The 19,281-nt window shown below is 38.7% G+C and overlaps 2 protein-coding genes across 4 annotated transcripts in view; one reads left to right on the plus strand and one right to left on the minus strand.

The window, feature by feature from the left end:
- Window positions 1-744: 744 nt before the first annotated feature.
- Window positions 745-14,516, minus strand: ALG11 (ALG11 alpha-1,2-mannosyltransferase). Of its 3 annotated transcripts, none has more exons than XM_069969980.1 (4): window positions 14,506-14,516; window positions 4,904-5,137; window positions 2,392-3,317; window positions 745-1,120 (listed from the first exon to the last, which is right to left on the minus strand). In XM_069969980.1, the coding sequence occupies exons 2-4, from the start codon at window positions 5,134-5,136 to the stop codon at window positions 849-851; spliced, it is 1,431 nt and encodes a 476-aa protein (XP_069826081.1). In that variant the 5' UTR covers window position 5,137; window positions 14,506-14,516; the 3' UTR covers window positions 745-848. The 3 variants fall into 3 exon arrangements, with proteins under 3 accessions (XP_069826081.1, XP_069826078.1, XP_069826079.1); XM_069969977.1 differs by lacking the exon at window positions 14,506-14,516 and adding an exon at window positions 5,689-5,794; XM_069969978.1 differs by lacking the exon at window positions 14,506-14,516 and adding an exon at window positions 5,663-5,725.
- The window catches only part of ATP7B (ATPase copper transporting beta), a 52,866-nt gene continuing 39,595 nt past the window's right edge, over window positions 6,011-19,281 (plus strand). The window contains exon 1 of the mRNA XM_069969976.1: window positions 6,011-6,059. The gene's annotated coding sequence lies outside the window, so the exon portion shown is untranslated. The remainder of the gene's footprint in view (window positions 6,060-19,281) is intronic.

Consider the following 19,281-nt stretch of genomic DNA (forward strand, 5'->3'; position numbering starts at 1 on the left):
TTATACAATAGCTGCTCATATTAGGAAGATTACCCTAAATAACAATAGTTATAAGCAAAAACAATGATGGTGGCAAGGTAGCGATGCCCTGTGTGGACATCCTCTTTATAGTATTAGGCCATATTATCAGCAGTGGGCCCCCTACGAGCAAAAGTTTTCCCAGCTCTGTTTTAAAGGAGAAGTCTGGCAAAAAATTTTATTTAAGTATTGTATTGTCACCCAAAAGTTATACAAATCACCAATATACATTTATTACGGAAAATGCTTATAAAGTGCTTTTTTCCCTACACTTACTACTGCATCAAGGCTTCACTTCCTGGATAAAATGGTGATTTCACGACTCCCAGAGCTGTGCGGGCTGTGGCTGCTGGAGAGGATGATGGCAGGGGGACACTGAGGGACACAGGGCACTGGAGGGACACTGAGCATCCTCCTGCCATCATCCTCACCAGCAGCCACAGCCCGCACAGCTCTGGGAGTTGGGTCGTGACATCACCATGTTACCCAGGAAGTGAAGCCTTCATGCAGCAGGGGGAAAAAGCACTTTATAAGCATTTCCCGTAATAAGTGTATATTGGTAATTTGTATAACTTTTGGGGGGGCAATACAATACTTTAATAAATATTTTCGCCGGACTTTAAATTTGCACTTGTCTAAGAACGCTGACATTTTAGTAAATCGGGGCAATTGTGTCCATATACCATTTTGGTGATAAGACAACATGTAATCAGAATACATTGTGGATAAGTTAATCACATTTAATGTACACTATTTGTTCAATAAAAAAAATATGTACTTCCTTCCCATTCCCCACACTATATACATATTGGCATCCCTATAGACCAGTCCTATGTAAATAGCTGTTCAGTAGCAGAAATGAAATTGACTTCAAACTCCTGGTCTGAAAATCTAGAAACGGAACGTCGTGCATTCTGCCTGATCTGCAGTCTGGCGTCTTCAGACATAGACAGGATGTGCTCCATAGTGGAAGCATAACTCTCCTCACTGTCTGCCAGAAAGCCAGTATCGTGTCCTTCATATGGGACCACAATGTCCAGTTTGGGACCTCCAGAGTTATGGGCTAATATAATTGTTCCAGCTGCCATGCACTCGACCACTCCTGTAAAGAGAAAAAAAACACTATATATATATATATATATATATATATATAAAAAAGGCTATTTATAATGCCATGCTTAGTTCTGGACAAGGGGCCCATAAAAGGATCTAGGTATCAGGTTAGATGGATGAAACCTATTGATAGCTCCCTAGTGGGCACGGGGCACTGAGGATAAAGCTATGTCTGTTATCTTTATCCTCGGTGCCGTTCCTGTACTGTTAGTTGTGAAATCCTGTGCATGGCAAGCTGTTAGGAGCACTGGTGGCAGGGCTACTGCCCCTCCGAGCACCTATCTGGCTGGCCCCCTGCATTGCTAATTATTGGAAGGGGCAGGGCGGCCAGGCTGGAGCCTGGAGGGTGGCAGCACCTCTGACAGTGCTCTTAGCGGCTTACTGAGCACAGGATGTCACAACTAACAGCATGGGAATGGTGCAGAGGATGAAGGTAACAGGCATACCTTCATCCTCAGCTCCCCGTGCCTACTAGGGAGCTATCAGCAGGTTAGATTTGTCTAACCTGCAGATAGTTCCCCCTTAAGACATTATAATCTTACTTACTGCACTATTATGGCTGTTATGGGATCTGACCTTGTTAAAATGGAGTGGGATAGAGGACTGGAGAGCTGGCTATATATGTGCCAGACACTCCACATTCTAGTCTAGAAAAGAAACTAAAACAGGCTAGAGATCACAGCCAGCTCTCTGATCCTAACTCTATACCAGAGCACATGGGTCCTGCAGTTTTTAGAGTAGAGGAATTATATGCAATAAAGGTTATGGATAGATTGCAGATGGCTGTATCCAAGTCTGAGGAACTGCATATCTGTGGCAGAAATCCCATGGATCTACATTTTGTGTTGTGCTATCCCTCCAGGAAACAATGACTATATTGAAAAATGGCTGTTGACTCTTCTTCATAGAAAGCATGAAATCAAGGTCCCTGAGATATATATGAAATGTGTTCATTAAAGGGGTTGTCCAGGGATCAGAAGATGGCAGAAGCTTTTTGTTCCCTGGCGTCTATCCGTCTTTCCCACATCCCTAAAACATGGAGGGAACAGACATCATATTTCATTAATTGTGTGCTAGCAAGACCATGCCCGCATATGATGTCCAATAGCGGTATAATGCCGCCACAATATCGGCAACCCCTTTAAAAGTTTAATGTAGAACACTTCCAAGTAAGAGCTTGTGATTCTTAGTGGATAGAATACATACCCCCATAATTCCAGGCACAAAATTACACTGAATCAACTAAAACAATTCTCTTACCAATTCCAAAGTGCTCGTTCCACATTGTATGTAACCCAATGGTGGCTTCAGAGAGATGCTTCTTCAGTTCTTCAAAAGGAATGTTCACCTTAAACTCTACAGGAACCCCCAGGTCAGCACTCAGCTTCTTCAGCTCTGAGACGCGGAGCTCATCTTGCTTGTTGCGACAACCCCCGATAAGAATGAGTTTCAGATTCGCTCTCTCCTCCGGTGTCTTCTTTGCCAGTAATGTACTGAAAGCACGGATCTGCAGCTTGTGATCTTTCTCTGGTCTGAACTGGCCTATAGACACCACAGAGTGTTCTTTTCTCTCTTGCTTCTGATTCAGTTCAATATCTAAAAATGTCTGCACGTCACAAGGTGGATAAACAATACTGATGCGATCGCTGCATTTCCATAACTCCAAGACGTGGTTAAAGGTCCACGTGGAGTTCACCATTATAATATCACTGCATGATCCAACCCAGCCGTATATAAGTGCAAACAGGATGTAGTAAATCAGCTTCAGTCTGCTCAGGACAGGGTTGTTGGCGATAAAAGCTGCGTTGTTGAATCTGTCGTTGTGGTCCCGGACAACAGACAGCATGTCCGTACTGATAGTGGGGTAATGCACGTAGCAGCCAACATGACAGCCACCCAGGTACTTGAATAGAGGTAATGTAAATGCATAGCCCATGGAATCTATATATATATCCGGCACGCATTTTACCAGGGCTTCCCAGCCTAAAAGAATGGAGCCCAAACTCTGTCCTAACAGGGTGAAATGTGGATAAAGCCTGTCCTCTACCAGATAACGTCTCTCCAGAAAGACAAACTTTACAGGGTGGGATAACGTTATATTAAACCTGCCGGCTGCCCCATTCAGGATCTCGTCACCTGACACATCTTTGTCACCGGTGTAAACAACATATACAGCATCTTTGTACCTGCAAAAAAAAAAAAAAAAAAAAGGTCAATGGATTTTAGACTTTTCTCAAAATAATCAGAGACTTTGTTAGGCTACAAAGCTGAAGCCACCCCCATATGCAGCCCCTCCAGACCATGATAAGTGTCTCATAGAGGGGTTGTTCACCAAATATTTTTTTTCTTTCAGATCAATTTGTGCAAGAGATTTGTAAATTTACTTCTATTAAATAACCTTAAGTCTTCCAGTATTTATCAGCTGCTGTATGTCCTGCATACATGTATTCTTTCCAGTCTAGAGAGCAGGACAGTTTTTTGGGGGGATTTTCTGCTGCTCTGGACAGTTCCTGATATGGACAGAGGTGGCAGCAGAGAGCACTGTGTCAGACTGGAAAAAATACACCACTTCCTGCAGGACATACACCAGCTGATAAGTACTGGAAAACTGGAGATTTTTTTACCAGAAGAAAAATTATAAATCTCTGGCACCAGTTCATTTGAAAGAAAACATTTTTGGTGAAAACCCCTTTAAAGTGAATGTACCAGCATTACATGCGCATTAAATTTTTACATAGATAGAATGGCATGGGGAAGCTGGTGCCGCAGTCCTTTTTGAACCGTGGCCCAGTTTCCAGGCAGTGGCCGGGCTGAAGCACTGGAGGTGGGCCCGCCTGCCCCCAATGAAAGGAAACTCCTGCCACTCTGTGATGCATCCAGCTGCGTCATAGAGGGGAGAGTGCTTCCTCCCACTGGCAGTGCGCTGGCCGGCTCCAGTGCTTCAACCCCGGACGGTGCTCGGGAAAAGAAAGGCGCCATACGAGAGAACCAGGCTGCGGTTAAAAAAAAATGGACTGCGACACCGGCTTCCCAGCGCAGATACTGTTCTATTTGTGTTTCTCAGGAAAGATAATTTAAAAAAATAGAAATGGATCACAGCCTTCAAATTATTAAAGTGTCACTGTCGTATTTTTTTTTTTCCAGAAATCAATAGTCCAGGCAATATATTAGGCAAATATGACATTATCTGCATTCAAAAAGACTTTCCCCAGGTCCCACCCCTCTCTCTTATTCACTACTCATTATGAGGAAATCTCGACTCTTTTACATCAGTCAAGCCCTGTGTAACCTATGGAGAGGGGAGGGGGGAGGAGGGAGATTAGTCGCCAGCAGAGAACAAAGGATTAAACAGTGGGAGCTGTATGAAAGGCGCTTTCCAGAGGTCAGTGCTGACCTCAGAGGAGATATCCTAGTGATGTAGCTGTAAATTAACTCTTTGTTCTGTTTTGGTGCCTTATCTCCCTCCACGACTCCCCTCTCCATAGAGAAGCATGAAGACGGGGGGGGGGGGGGGGGGGGGGGGGGGGGGGGGGGAAGAGCTTCAAACTGCTTTTTCATGATAAAAATGCATTTTTCGGCTAATAAACCCAATTACAAAGTTTATTAAAAACACCTGTACTATTGATTTCTGCAAAAAAAATAATAATTTTAACGACAGTGACACTTTAAGAACAAGTTCAGCTAAAGCTTTGGCTCTCCACGAATGATGGGAATTGTAGTTGTGCAATAGCTGGAGGGTGACAGATCCCCCATCCCTATACTGATACTGTACCTCCTCTGCAGAGCGCGCAGCGCACACCACAGCACCCTCTCTCCTCCGCCTCCAGCATTGCAGTACGGGTGGAAGAAAGCCACTACTTTCTGCTCTTTGCCATCTTTGCCAATTTGTACAGATCCCTTCTTCTTGTGTCCGATCCACAGCCGGATACTGAGGAGAACCAGGAATAAGAGGAGGGAGGCGGAGACGCTGGCGATAAGTGCAGGGATGAAGAGTGATGTCAGCATGCTACAGGGGAGAGAGAAGAAATGATGACATAATACATAACAATGATAGCAGTAAGAGTGATGTCAGCATGCTACAGGGGAGAGAGAGAAGAAATGATGACATAATACATAATGATAGCAGTAAGAGTGATGTCAGCATGCTACAGGGGAGAGAGAGAAGAAGTGATGACATAATACATAACAATGATAGCAGTAAGAGTGATGTCAGCATGCTACAGGGGAGAGAGAAGAAATGATGACATAATACATAACAATGATAGCAGTAAGAGTGACTGAGGTGAGAGGAAAAAGCTGGCATCATAGAAGTACAGTGTGAACACAGGCTGAGCTGTCATCACTAGGACATCTCATCAATGATAGAAGTATGTGCACCTGTAGTTCTACAGCTGTAGCAAAACTACAACTCCCAGCATGCCCTGACAGCTATGCATGCTGGGAGTTGTAGTTTTGCAACGGCTTGAATAACAGCGACAAGGACGCCAGCGCTCACACTATTCCCACCATACAGCACGTTACTATGAGAGACCTGCCAGCTACACAGAAGCGTCTCACCGCAGCAGACCACAGGCGCACAGCCACCCGGCCATCTCTACATGACAGGAGCGAACACGTCACCCTAGAAACACCACAGAACTACCGGGCGCATCCTCATGACGTCACTGCGTAATGACCACACGAGCGCGACATGCAGAGCTGTTGTTGGTGGGCGTGGTCAGGAAGGCGTGGGTGAGGCGTGATTGAAGCGGGAGGGAAAGTAGTGCGGTGCGCGGGTGACAACCTGCTCTGCCACTTACCTGCAGGGAAATCAATGCACCTGATAGACAGGACAGGGCTGCGGGTCCATAGTCCACTGCTCTGCTCTGCGCTCAGTAGTCACTGGCGGGATCAGTCACCTGAGCTGGAGCAGAGCGGGGACTGGCTAGGTAATTCATTTATTCATTCACCGTACATACATGTGTCCTCATATATACTATATATACACATGTGTCCTCATATACTATATACAGACATGTGTCCTCATATATACTAATCATACATGTGTCCTCATATATACTATATATACACATGTGTCCTCATATACTATATACATACATGTGTCCTCATATATACTATATATACACATGTGTCCTCATATACTATATACATACATGTGTCCTCATATATACTATATACATACATGTATCCTCATATATACTATATATACACATGTGTCCTCATATACTATATACATACATGTGTCCTCATATATACTAATCATACATGTGTCCTCATATATACTATATACATACATGTATCCTCATATACTATATACATACATGTGTCCTCATATATACTATATACATACATGTATCCTCATATATACTATATATACACATGTGTCCTCATATACTATATACATACATGTGTCCTCATATATACTAATCATACATGTGTCCTCATATATACTATATATACACATGTGTCCTCATATACTATATACATACATGTGTCCTCATATATACTAATCATACATGTATCCTCATATACTATATATACATGTATCCTTATATACTATACATACATGTGTCCTCATATACTATATATACACGTGTCCTCATATACTATATACATACATGTCCTCATATATACTAATCATACATGTGTCCTCATATACTATATATACATGTGTCCTCATATATACTAATCGTACATGTGTCCTCATATATACTAATCGTACATGTGTCCTCATATACTATATACATACATGTGTCCTCATATATACTATATACATACATGTATCCTCATATATACTATATATACACATGTGTCCTCATATACTATATACATACATGTGTCCTCATATACTATATACATACATGTGTCCTCATATATACTATATACATACATGTGTCCTCATATATACTAATCATACATGTATCCTCATATACTATATATACATGTATCCTTATATACTATACATACATGTGTCCTCATATACTATATATACACGTGTCCTCATATACTATATACATACATGTCCTCATATATACTAATCATACATGTGTCCTCATATACTATACATACATGTGTCCTCATATACTATATACATACATGTGTCCTCATATACTATATACATACATGTGTCCTCATATACTATATATACACGTGTCCTCATATATACTATATACATACATGTGTCCTCATATACTATATATACACGTGTCCTCATATATACTATATACATACATGTGTCCTCATATACTATATACATACATGTCCTCATATATACTAATCATACATGTGTCCTCATATACTATACATACATGTGTCCTCATATACTATACATACATGTGTCCTCATATATACTATATACATACATGTGTCCTCATATGCTATATACATACATGTCCTCATATACTATATATACATGTGTCCTCATATACTATATATACGCATGTGTCCTCATATACTATACATACATGTGTCCTCATATACTATATACATACATATATCCTCATATACTATATATACACATGTCCTCATATACTATATACATACATGTATCCTCATATATACTATACAAACATGTGTCCTCATATACTATATATACATACATGTCATACATACATGTGCCCTCATAAACTATATACATACATGTATCCTCATATACTATACATACATGTGTCCTCATATACTATATACATACATGTCCTAATATACTATATATACACATGTCCTCATATACTATATACATACATGTATCCTCATATATACTATACAAACATGTGTCCTCATATACTATATATACATACATGTCATACATACATGTGCCCTTATATACTATATACATACATGTATCCTCATATACTATATGTACATGTGTCCTCATATACTATATATACATGTGTCCTCATATACTATACATACATGTGTCCTCTTATACTATATACATACATGTATCCTCATATACTATATATACATGTCCTCATATACTATATATACATGTGTCCTCATACTATATACATACATGTGTCCTCATATACTATATATACATGTGTCCTCATATACTATATATACATGTGTCCTCATATACTATATATACATGTGTCCTCATATACTATACATACATGTGTCCTCATATTCTATATATACACGTGTCCTCATATATACTAATCATACATGTGTCCTCATATACTATACATACATGTGTCCTCATATATACTATATATACATGTGTCCTCATATATACTAATCGTACATGTGTCCTCATATACTATACATACATGTGTCCTCATATGCTATATACATACATGTCCTCATATACTATATATACATGTGTCCTCATATACTATATATACGCATGTGTCCTCATATACTATACATACATGTGTCCTCATATACTATATACATACATGTGTCCTCATATGCTATATACATACATGTCCTCATATACTATATATACATGTGTCCTCATATACTATATATACGCATGTGTCCTCATATATACTAATCATACATGTGTCCTCATATACTATACATACATGTGTCCTCATATGCTATATACATACATGTCCTCATATACTATACATACATGTGTCCTCATATTCTATATATACACGTGTCCTCATATATACTAATCATACATGTGTCCTCATATACTATACATACATGTGTCCTCATATATACTATATATACATGTGTCCTCATATATACTAATCGTACATGTGTCCTCATATACTATACATACATGTGTCCTCATATGCTATATACATACATGTCCTCATATACTATATATACATGTGTCCTCATATACTATATATACGCATGTGTCCTCATATACTATACATACATGTGTCCTCATATACTATACATACATGTGTCCTCATATGCTATATACATACATGTCCTCATATACTATATATACATGTGTCCTAATATACTATATATACGCATGTGTCCTCATATATACTAATCATACATGTGTCCTCATATACTATACATACATGTGTCCTCATATGCTATATACATACATGTCCTCATATACTATATATACATGTGTCCTCATATTCTATATATACACGTGTCCTCATATATACTAATCATACATGTGTCCTCATATATACTATATATACATGTGTCCTCATATATACTAATCGTACATGTGTCCTCATATACTATACATACATGTGTCCTCATATGCTATATACATACATGTCCTCATATACTATATATACATGTGTCCTCATATACTATATATACGCATGTGTCCTCATATACTATACATACATGTGTCCTCATATACTATACATACATGTGTCCTCATATGCTATATACATACATGTCCTCATATACTATATATACATGTGTCCTAATATACTATATATACGCATGTGTCCTCATATATACTAATCATACATGTGTCCTCATATACTATACATACATGTGTCCTCATATGCTATATACATACATGTCCTCATATACTATATATACATGTGTCCTCATATTCTATATATACACGTGTCCTCATATATACTAATCATACATGTGTCCTCATATATACTATATATACATGTGTCCTCATATATACTAATCGTACATGTGTCCTCATATACTATACATACATGTGTCCTCATATGCTATATACATACATGTCCTCATATACTATATATACATGTGTCCTCATATACTATATATACGCATGTGTCCTCATATACTATACATACATGTGTCCTCATATACTATACATACATGTGTCCTCTTATACTATATACATACATGTGTCCTCATATACTATATATACATACATCTCATACATACATGTGTCCTCATATACTATATATACATGTGTCCTCATATATACTATACATACATTTGTCCTCTTAGGCTAGGTTCACACTATGTAACTGTGCGGCTGTATTTTTTATGCGGCTGTAAATGTGCGGATGAAACTCCGGCCGTGGGAAAAAATAGACATGCGGCTGAAAACATAAGGTCATTTACTTGGAAATCTGGTTCAACTAAAAATAACAAATAAAATCTTAAGAAAGTGATGGAAACACCTCTGGATGCATCTGGGAAAGCAGGGAAACAGTTTACAGGAATCGCTATTACCGGGGTTTGCGATCCTCTGCAGTATGCCGATGTCTCTCATGGTTAATATATTGAATTAATAAAACACATTTTCTTTGTAATAAAGTCCCTTTCATTGTTCAATAATTAAATTTAAACAATTCCATCATTTTGCAATTAAATATACTGTTAAAATAAATATATATATAAATAAATGTATATTTATATATATATTTATTTTTTGACAGTATATTTAATTGCACAATGATGGATTCGTTAGAATTAAATTATTGAACAACGAAACTGATTTTATTACAACGATTTTATTACAACACATTTTCGTTGAAATAAAATCAGTTTCGTTGTTCAATAATTTAATTCTAACGAATCCATCATTGTGCAATTAAATATACTGTCAAAAAATAAATATATATATAAATATACATTTATTTATATATATATTTATTTTAACAGTATATTTAATTGCAAAATGATGGATTCGTTAGAATTAAATTATTAAACAACGAAAGGGACTTTATTACAAAGAAAATGTGTTTTATTAATTTAATATATTAACTATTAGAGGTATCGGCATCATTGCCGGCTATTTTTGAAGTACTCCGTACGGACCGCCTGTCAATCCACGGCCGCATTTCCAGCCACAAACAATGGTCTTGTTCATTTTTTATGGGTCCGTTTACGATAGGGCCGTAGATTCATACATAGTGTGCACTGTGCAGCCGTATATCGTATACTTTCCAGCGTACGCATGAACCACCAAAAATACAGCCGCACAATTACAGCCGCAAATACAGCCGCACAGTTACATAGTGTGAACCTAGCCTTATACTATATACATACATGTGTCCTCATATACTATACATACATGTCCTCATATACTATATATTCACGTGTCCTCATATACTATATACATACATGTATCCTCATATATACTATACATACATGTGTCCTCATATACTATATATACATACATGTCATACATACATGTATCCTCATATACTATATACATACATGTATCCTCATATACTATATATACATGTGTCCTCATATACTATATATACATGTGTCCTCTTATACTATATACATACATGTATCCTCATATATACATACATGTGTCCTCATATACTATATATACATGTGTCCTCATATACTATATACATACATGTATCCTCATATATACATACACGTGTCCTCATATATACTATATATACATGTGTCCTCATATACTATATACATACATGTGTCCTCATATATACTATATACATACATGTGTCCTTATATACTATAAATACACATGTGTTCTCATATACTATATATACATGTGTCCTCATACTATATACATACATGTGTCCTCATATACTATATACACACATGTGTTCTCATATACTATATATATACATGTGTCCTCATACTATATACATACATGTGTCCTCATATACTTTATATACATGTGTCCTCATATACTATATATACATGTCCTCATATACTATATATACATGTGTCCTCATATACTATATATACATGTGTCCTCATATACTTTATATACATGTGTCCTCATATATATACTATATATACATGTGTCCTCATATACTATATACACATGTGTCCTCATACTATATACATACATGTGTCCTCATATATACTATACATACATGTGTCCTCATATACTATATATACATGTGTCCTCATATACTATACATACATGTGTCCTCATATACTATATACATACATGTGTCCTCATATACTATACATACATGTGTCCTCATATACTATATATACATACATGTGTCCTCATATACTATACATACATGTGTCCTCATATACTATATATACATACATGTGTCCTCATATACTATACATACATGTGTCCTCATATACTATATACATACATGTGTCCTCATATACTATATATACATACATGTGTCCTCATATACTATATATACATACATGTGTCCTCATACTATACATACATGTGTCCTCATACTATATAATTACTAAGGCTGGGTTCACACTACGTATATTTGAGGCTGTATGTTTGAGGCTGTATAGCAACCAAAACAAGGAGTGGATTGACAACACAGAAAAGATCTGTTCACACAATGTTGAAATTGAGTGGATGGCCGTCATTTAATGGCAAATATTTGCTGTTATTTTAAAACAACGGCCGTTATATTGAAATAATGGAAGTTATTTACCGTTATATGACGGCCATCCACTCAATTTCACCATTGTGTGGACAGAGCCTTTCTGTGTTTTTAATCCACTCCTGGTTTTGGTTGCTATGAGGACCTGACATGAGGACCAAATACTGCCTGAAATATACATAGTGTGAACCAAGATGTGTCCTCATATACTATACATACATAAGTTCTCATATATACTATATACATACATGTGTCCTCTTATACTATATATACATGTGTCCTCATATATACTATACATACATGTGTCCTCATATACTATATACATACATGTGTCCTCATATACTATATACATACACGTGTCCTCATATACTATATACATACACGTGTCCTCATATACTATATACATACATGTGTCCTCATATATACTATATACATGGGTCCTCATACTATATATACTTCGAATGGGTGAATTATTGCTCCGTGTAAACGCAGCATTATAATGACCAATAAGAGAACAAAAGTGAGTGAATGTTGTGTATACCTGGCAAGGTCAGGACCTTTATAAAAGCTGACTGGGCTCCCAAAACAGCTGCACAGACTTTGCAGCCGGCTCTCCAATCGTGTCAGGGGTTCCAAGCTCCGTAGTCTTCATGTCTGGTAAAATACATTTTAATCCCACGTGCAAGGCAAGGGGAGAGCCATGAACTAGTCATCTTGGCTGTGACTAGTCACAGCTCACTATCCTGTCCTCTCCTGTGATTGACAGGCAAGCAGGCCCATTAGCGGCTGCTCTCCCCTTGCCTCCTGATATGCTGCTTTTGCCCTCCCATTGTTGACAGCTTGGTGTCTAGGTTAACGACCACCACTCTGCTCTAATAGCATTGGTCAGGCTGATGTAATTTTAGACACATATAAACATTTTTTTAACCCCTTTAAGACTGGTGTATGAAACATTGTTCTTAATGCATTTCCCCATAGAGTCCAGAGCATTTCTCAGGCTTGCGTCCCCAGCCACCCTCCAGCAGTAACAGGCAGATCTGTATACAGAGCCTGATCACATGACTGACTTGAGCCATCTAAGAATGCAACTTCTGTTTGGACTTCAAGGCGAATGACACCATAGTTTAACACTTCCTGCCAAGTGAACCATTCATTTCCACCCCCAACAACAGCTCATAGGCAAAATAAACGATGAATTTAGAACCTGTGTAGATTCTATACCTCCATATACGTCGGCTAGCAGATGCAGAAGGCACTGCGGTCCATGAAAGGTAACAGAAAAAGAGTCGAGTCGCATCACTAGACCTTACTAGAAGGAAAAGTAGGAATGTAAGAATCGCAGGTCAGTGTAGTTTTTCCATTCACGTCATCTACAAGCTGTTCAGTTGTTAATGGCTGCAGGGTAAACTGGTTTTACTGCAAAAATGTTCTTGTCAATTTACATCACGGTTGCTATGTGAGAATCCAACATATATACATCAAAGTGATGTGGGTCAGCGCACTTTATTATTAAAACTATTTATTTTAAAGTGTCCTTGATGCCAGAAGACTATTCAAGCGATAGGGAGTAACAAAAAGAACATTAAGAAATCAAAATATCTTCCATGTATAAGATAAATGGCAGACTGGTACATAGGAATAAAGGGCCCTGCTGGCGAGGAGAGATAGGGGGAGGGAGACAGGAGGTAAGGGGCAGCCAGTCACAGTGTACACTGTTTTAGAAGTTTTGGTGATAAACAGTGCCTAATGAAAGCAGGTATAGCACAAGGTGTGTATTATACTCTAATGCTGCGTTTACACGGAACGATTATTGTTCGAATTTGCACGATAACGACAGAATTCGAACAATAATCGTACGTGTAAACGCAGCGAACGATCAAACGAGGAGCGAGAAAATCATTTATTTTGATCTTACATGTTCTTAAATCGTCGTTCGGAAAAAATTCGCAGATCGTTCCGTGTAAACAGTCGTTCACCGATTTAACCTATGTGCGAAATAGGCTTAAGCGATCGCAAAACGATTGCAAAACGATTTTTCCGTACGATATATCGTTCTGTCTAAACGCTGATAGTTATAAAAAAAAAACGTTACTTCGAAACCGTTAATCATACGATTGGGCGAATTATCGCTCCGTGTAAACGCAGCATTACTTACACCACTCCACCTTGTCGTCACCTGAAGACTATTATTCCACCAGATGGACTGTTGTGAGTCAGCAGCCCGACATCATGTGACAGTTTCAGTTCCACATAGTTATTACATGATCATCAGACACAAAGTGCTCGATTATAACCCATAATTCTGCAGTTTAGATCAAACACACTATAATTCTGTGCAACATGTCCTGGTCACTGGACACACACACATATGATTGTAGTGTATGGCGTCCTGTAGTCCTTTTAGGAATAGGAGTACAGCTCAGGCAGTGTGCGTAGAATCTGAGATTATTACTTCATTCTGTTTACTTTATTTAGTGCATTGCCCTCAATTGCTAAATGTCCGGAAAAGTTCATAGTTTAAAGCTCTAGGTTAATGGATGAACTGGATTCCTTTAGGGACTTGTATTCAAGGTTAGGGGTTTTATGGGGAACCCAATTATTAGAATTTTGTTCGATTTTTAAATAGACAAAAAGACAAGATAAAGGTAAAGCAATACAGCAACAACGAAAGGAAGTGAGTCCGAGAAGGTCCAGAATAACAAAACGGCATGATATGCAGTTATTACATGGAGGTGATAGACATTCTGAAATGCTAACAATAATAGTACATACTTCTGTTCTAAGACTACATAAAAATAATAGCAGTAAAAAAAAAATTAAAAAAAAATAAATAAATATATATATATATATATATATATATATATATATATATACATGTTAAATGCTGCTGCTTCTAGGGGAGTGCTATGGAAATAAGGGAGCCCACAGAGCAGAAATCTGGTGATAATTAGAGATGAGCGAACCGGGTTCGGGTTCAAGTCGATCCGAACCTGAACGTTCGGCATTTGATTAGCTGGGGCTGCTGAATTTGGATAAAGCTCTAAGGTTGTCTGGAAAACATGGATACAGCCAATGACTATATCCATGATTTCCACATAGCCTTAGGGCTTTATCCAAGTTCAGCAGCCACCACTAATCAAATGCCGAAAGTTCGGGTTCGGATCGACTCCAGCATGCTGCAGGTTCGCTCATCTCTAGTGATAATGATAGTGAAAATATATAATGGCCATAAATAGTGGTACTAAAAACAGCTTAACCTTTACAGTACAGCTATGCTTTAAAGGGAATGCGTCATCAGAAAATGACTTATTGTCTTAATAATGTTTTTATGTTAAACATATTTATTAAGAATTTTTGGTGAAATTTTTTCTAATTTTCCATCTCTCAATCTATATTAAAAAATTATCCTGATATCTTGCAGTTTTCATTCTCACCACTGGAGCTAAAACTAAGCTGAAACTTCCTGTTGTGTCTGTGGTGATAGGAGGAAGCTGCAGTAAAGTGATCTGTACACATTGCAGCAACACATGACACAAGTAGATAGAGAAGACAATAGCTGCTCCCTGTGGAATGACCTCTTCAAAGGTCACAGAGAACACTCAGTAATGTTTCACATTCATGTGAAGAAGACAGACTCTTTTGTCATCTATGTCCATGGGTTTTACTGTAAAGCATCTCACTGAATGCTGTTAAAAACAGCTTAGGCAATATGGCAGCCCCCCACAGCAATGTACAAAAACTGAAATAAAAAAAATTACAGTCAAAAATTAGAAACAGATTAAAATAAAAGTACATGTTTTACTATCTGATTCTAATCAGTAAAATAAAATTTCGGTGATACATGCCCTTTAACAATTGTACGCATATAACTAAGAATATCAATGATATTGATCAGCGGCACTGACACAGAAAATACTTTGTGTACTATGTATACTTATGTGACATGAAGGGGATGGTAAGCTGCTCTGCTTGGTATGCCCGTCCTCATGTAGCATAAAGTTACCAATGTAATAAAACATCTGCAGCTGACCACATGATCTAGGGTGGGGGATCACATGATCTAGGGTGGGGGATCACATGATCTAGGGTGGGGGATCACATGCTGTGGGACTTTGTAACGCAGATAATGCTGTAGATAATGAGCTGTCAATAATGGAAGGGTAAAAGCAGCATATCAGGAGGAGGAGGCAAGTTTGCTAAATATTAATCTTTACGAGTCCCACAAATATAACTATATTAGCTGAGATGGGGAAATAACCCCCTCTTTTCCCAAATAAAAAAAATGTAAACAAGATATGAAGTATATTTGGTATCTCTGTGTGTGCAATTGTCCAGGCTATAAAGATATAATATAATTGATCTCAATCGTCAATGGCGTTAGCAAAAAAACCAAATGTCAGACATGGGATTTTTGTTCACATCACATATCAGAAAAACTGAACAAAAAGTGATGATGGGCCAGAAGATAAAAAAGCTTAAAGGAGAAGTACGAAGAAAATTTTTATTAAAGTATTGTATTGTCCCCCAAAAGTTATACAAATCACCAATATACACTTATTACGGGAAATGCTTATAAAGTGCTTTTTTCCCTGCACTTACTACTGCATCAAGGCTTCACTTCCTGGATAACATGGTGATGTCACTTCCTGGATAACATGGTGATGTCACGACCCGACTCCCAGAGCTGTGCGGGCTGTGGCTGCTGGAGAGGATGATGGCAGGGGGATGCTCAGTGTCCCTCCAGTGCCCTGTGTCCCTCAGTGTCCCCCTGCCATCAACTCTAAATAAATTTAGTATCGTTGTATTTGTACTGACCCATAGAACGACTGGATCCAGCTTTTCCAGGCACCCGGGGTGCATGGAGAGCAAAGGCTGCCAGCGTATAAGCCGAGTGCTGAGTAAACAAAGCGATTTGCTTTTTCTGTAATGTAAATGCGCCCATCTCTATTTAGAAGAAAAGGCAAGACTAGAAATAAGGCAGCAGATACCAGGAAAGGATACATCAGGAGTTGGATTCCCTGGTTTGGGTGGAAACTGTTAGGGTATGTTCACACTGAGCAAATGTGTAGGAATTCTGCGGTGGAACTCTCCGCAGCGGAATCACGCTTGCCTCAGTGTGACACTGTTCTTCAATGGGAGGGCTCACACGCCTCTGCGTGTGTTGCTCTCCGCTCAAAGAATTGACATGTCAATTTTTTTATCGGAGAGCGGCAGGAGCAGAGGCGTGGGAGCCCTCAAATCAACAGGTTTCAGAAGGTTATGAAGATTTGTTATTTACATCTATTTAAAAATCTCAAGTTTTCCTATACTTATCAGCTGCTGTATGCCCTGCAAGAAGTGGTGTTTTCAGTCTGACACAGTGCTCTCTGCTGACATCTCTGTCCGAGACAGGAACTGTCCAGAGCAGCAGAGGTTTTCTATGGGGATTTGCTGCTACTCTGGAAAGTTCATGTCTCTGACAGAGATGTCAGCAGAGAGCACTGGAGAGAATACATCACTTCCTGCAGGACATACAGCAGCTGATAAGTATGGGAGAACTTGAGATTTTTAAATAGAAGTAAATTACAAATCTATATAACTTTCCAAAACCAGTTGATTTTGAAGAAAAAGATCCCCTTTAAGAGTTATATAGCTTGTGAATTTATTTGGATCGCATAAGCTGACGGGTGGTGAATAACAGTCACCTGCAATACAGATATAGGTCTGTGAGCCTGGACTGCCATGTATTGGTCTGTAGAAACAAACAAGAGGGCGCTTCCTAGTGCAATACAGTCAGCAAAGGTGAGCACACACAAAATTGTATGAAAATGAACTCACCTAGTCGAGTTTTGCAGAAAAAGGCACAACTCTATAGAAGCGTGTTGTGGTATACATAAATCACCGCAGATGAAAGGAAGAGAGATCACCACCTGTGTCCACCGGTGTCAGGAATATGTAAGACAGAACGGCTCGATTCAGACCTATCGTGCCACTTGATCCTCTATGAAATCCCAAGCGCAGGTGAGTGGTTACCACAGTCCGTGATAGATGCAGTAGAGATGGACCATCAATTCAGGAGTAATTTATTAATAAGCGCAACGCGTTTCGGCACCCACATATAACGGAGCCTTTCTCAAGCATGTCATAACAAACTACAACCTCAACATGTGTAAATATTTAGATGACCCTATTATTTCACTTTCAGGTAATCTCAGGGAGAGCCAATCCAAATAAACTACTAAAAAGACTACTACACATGTTAATAACAATCATTCTAAAACAGAGTACATATACATATATGCAAATAACTTATACCCCAGACTTTTTTTGTATGCAAAATGACTAATACGCCTAAAAAGATATACATATATGCAAAATGACTAGTGGGTGCAAGGAGCAACAGGATGTAGTGGCTGTATGGGTGTCAGTAACATAGTGCATGTGAATAAATCTCTATCACAATAAAGATAATAATGAAAATAAAGGATGACATACAGTTCAGTCGATGTTTTATCGGAAATTCGCTTCCTGTTTGTCATGGCCGCGGGCAGCCGCCGGTGTCCGGGACCCGGCGCTGCTGCTAGTTCGGCCCCGGGGGGCGCCTCACCTTCCTCCGCTCCTGTCTCCCGCTGTGCCAGCCGGCGCGCGAGTCCCCGCCTCCTAGGGCGCGCGCGCCGACTGTCTCAGATTTAAAGGGCCAGTCCGCCCCTAATTGGAAGTTAATAAACACTAAATGCGCCCCAGTCCTTATGCAATAAACTTAAATATAAACTAACAACAACTATTAACTGTGCAGACCTTAACTTAAAAATTAACCTTTATTTTAGGTAGTTTAGGTAATTGGAAGTTACACTGAATCACTCCCTATAATCCCAGCATGCCCTGTCCCTCGTGTTGGAGCCTCTACATGCTTCCCATAGCGTTTGGCCCAGCTCCCTGTTGTTCCTGACCT

The sequence above is a fragment of the Dendropsophus ebraccatus genome, chromosome 5 (assembly GCF_027789765.1).
Source record: "Dendropsophus ebraccatus isolate aDenEbr1 chromosome 5, aDenEbr1.pat, whole genome shotgun sequence".
Taxonomy (NCBI): domain Eukaryota; kingdom Metazoa; phylum Chordata; class Amphibia; order Anura; family Hylidae; genus Dendropsophus; species Dendropsophus ebraccatus.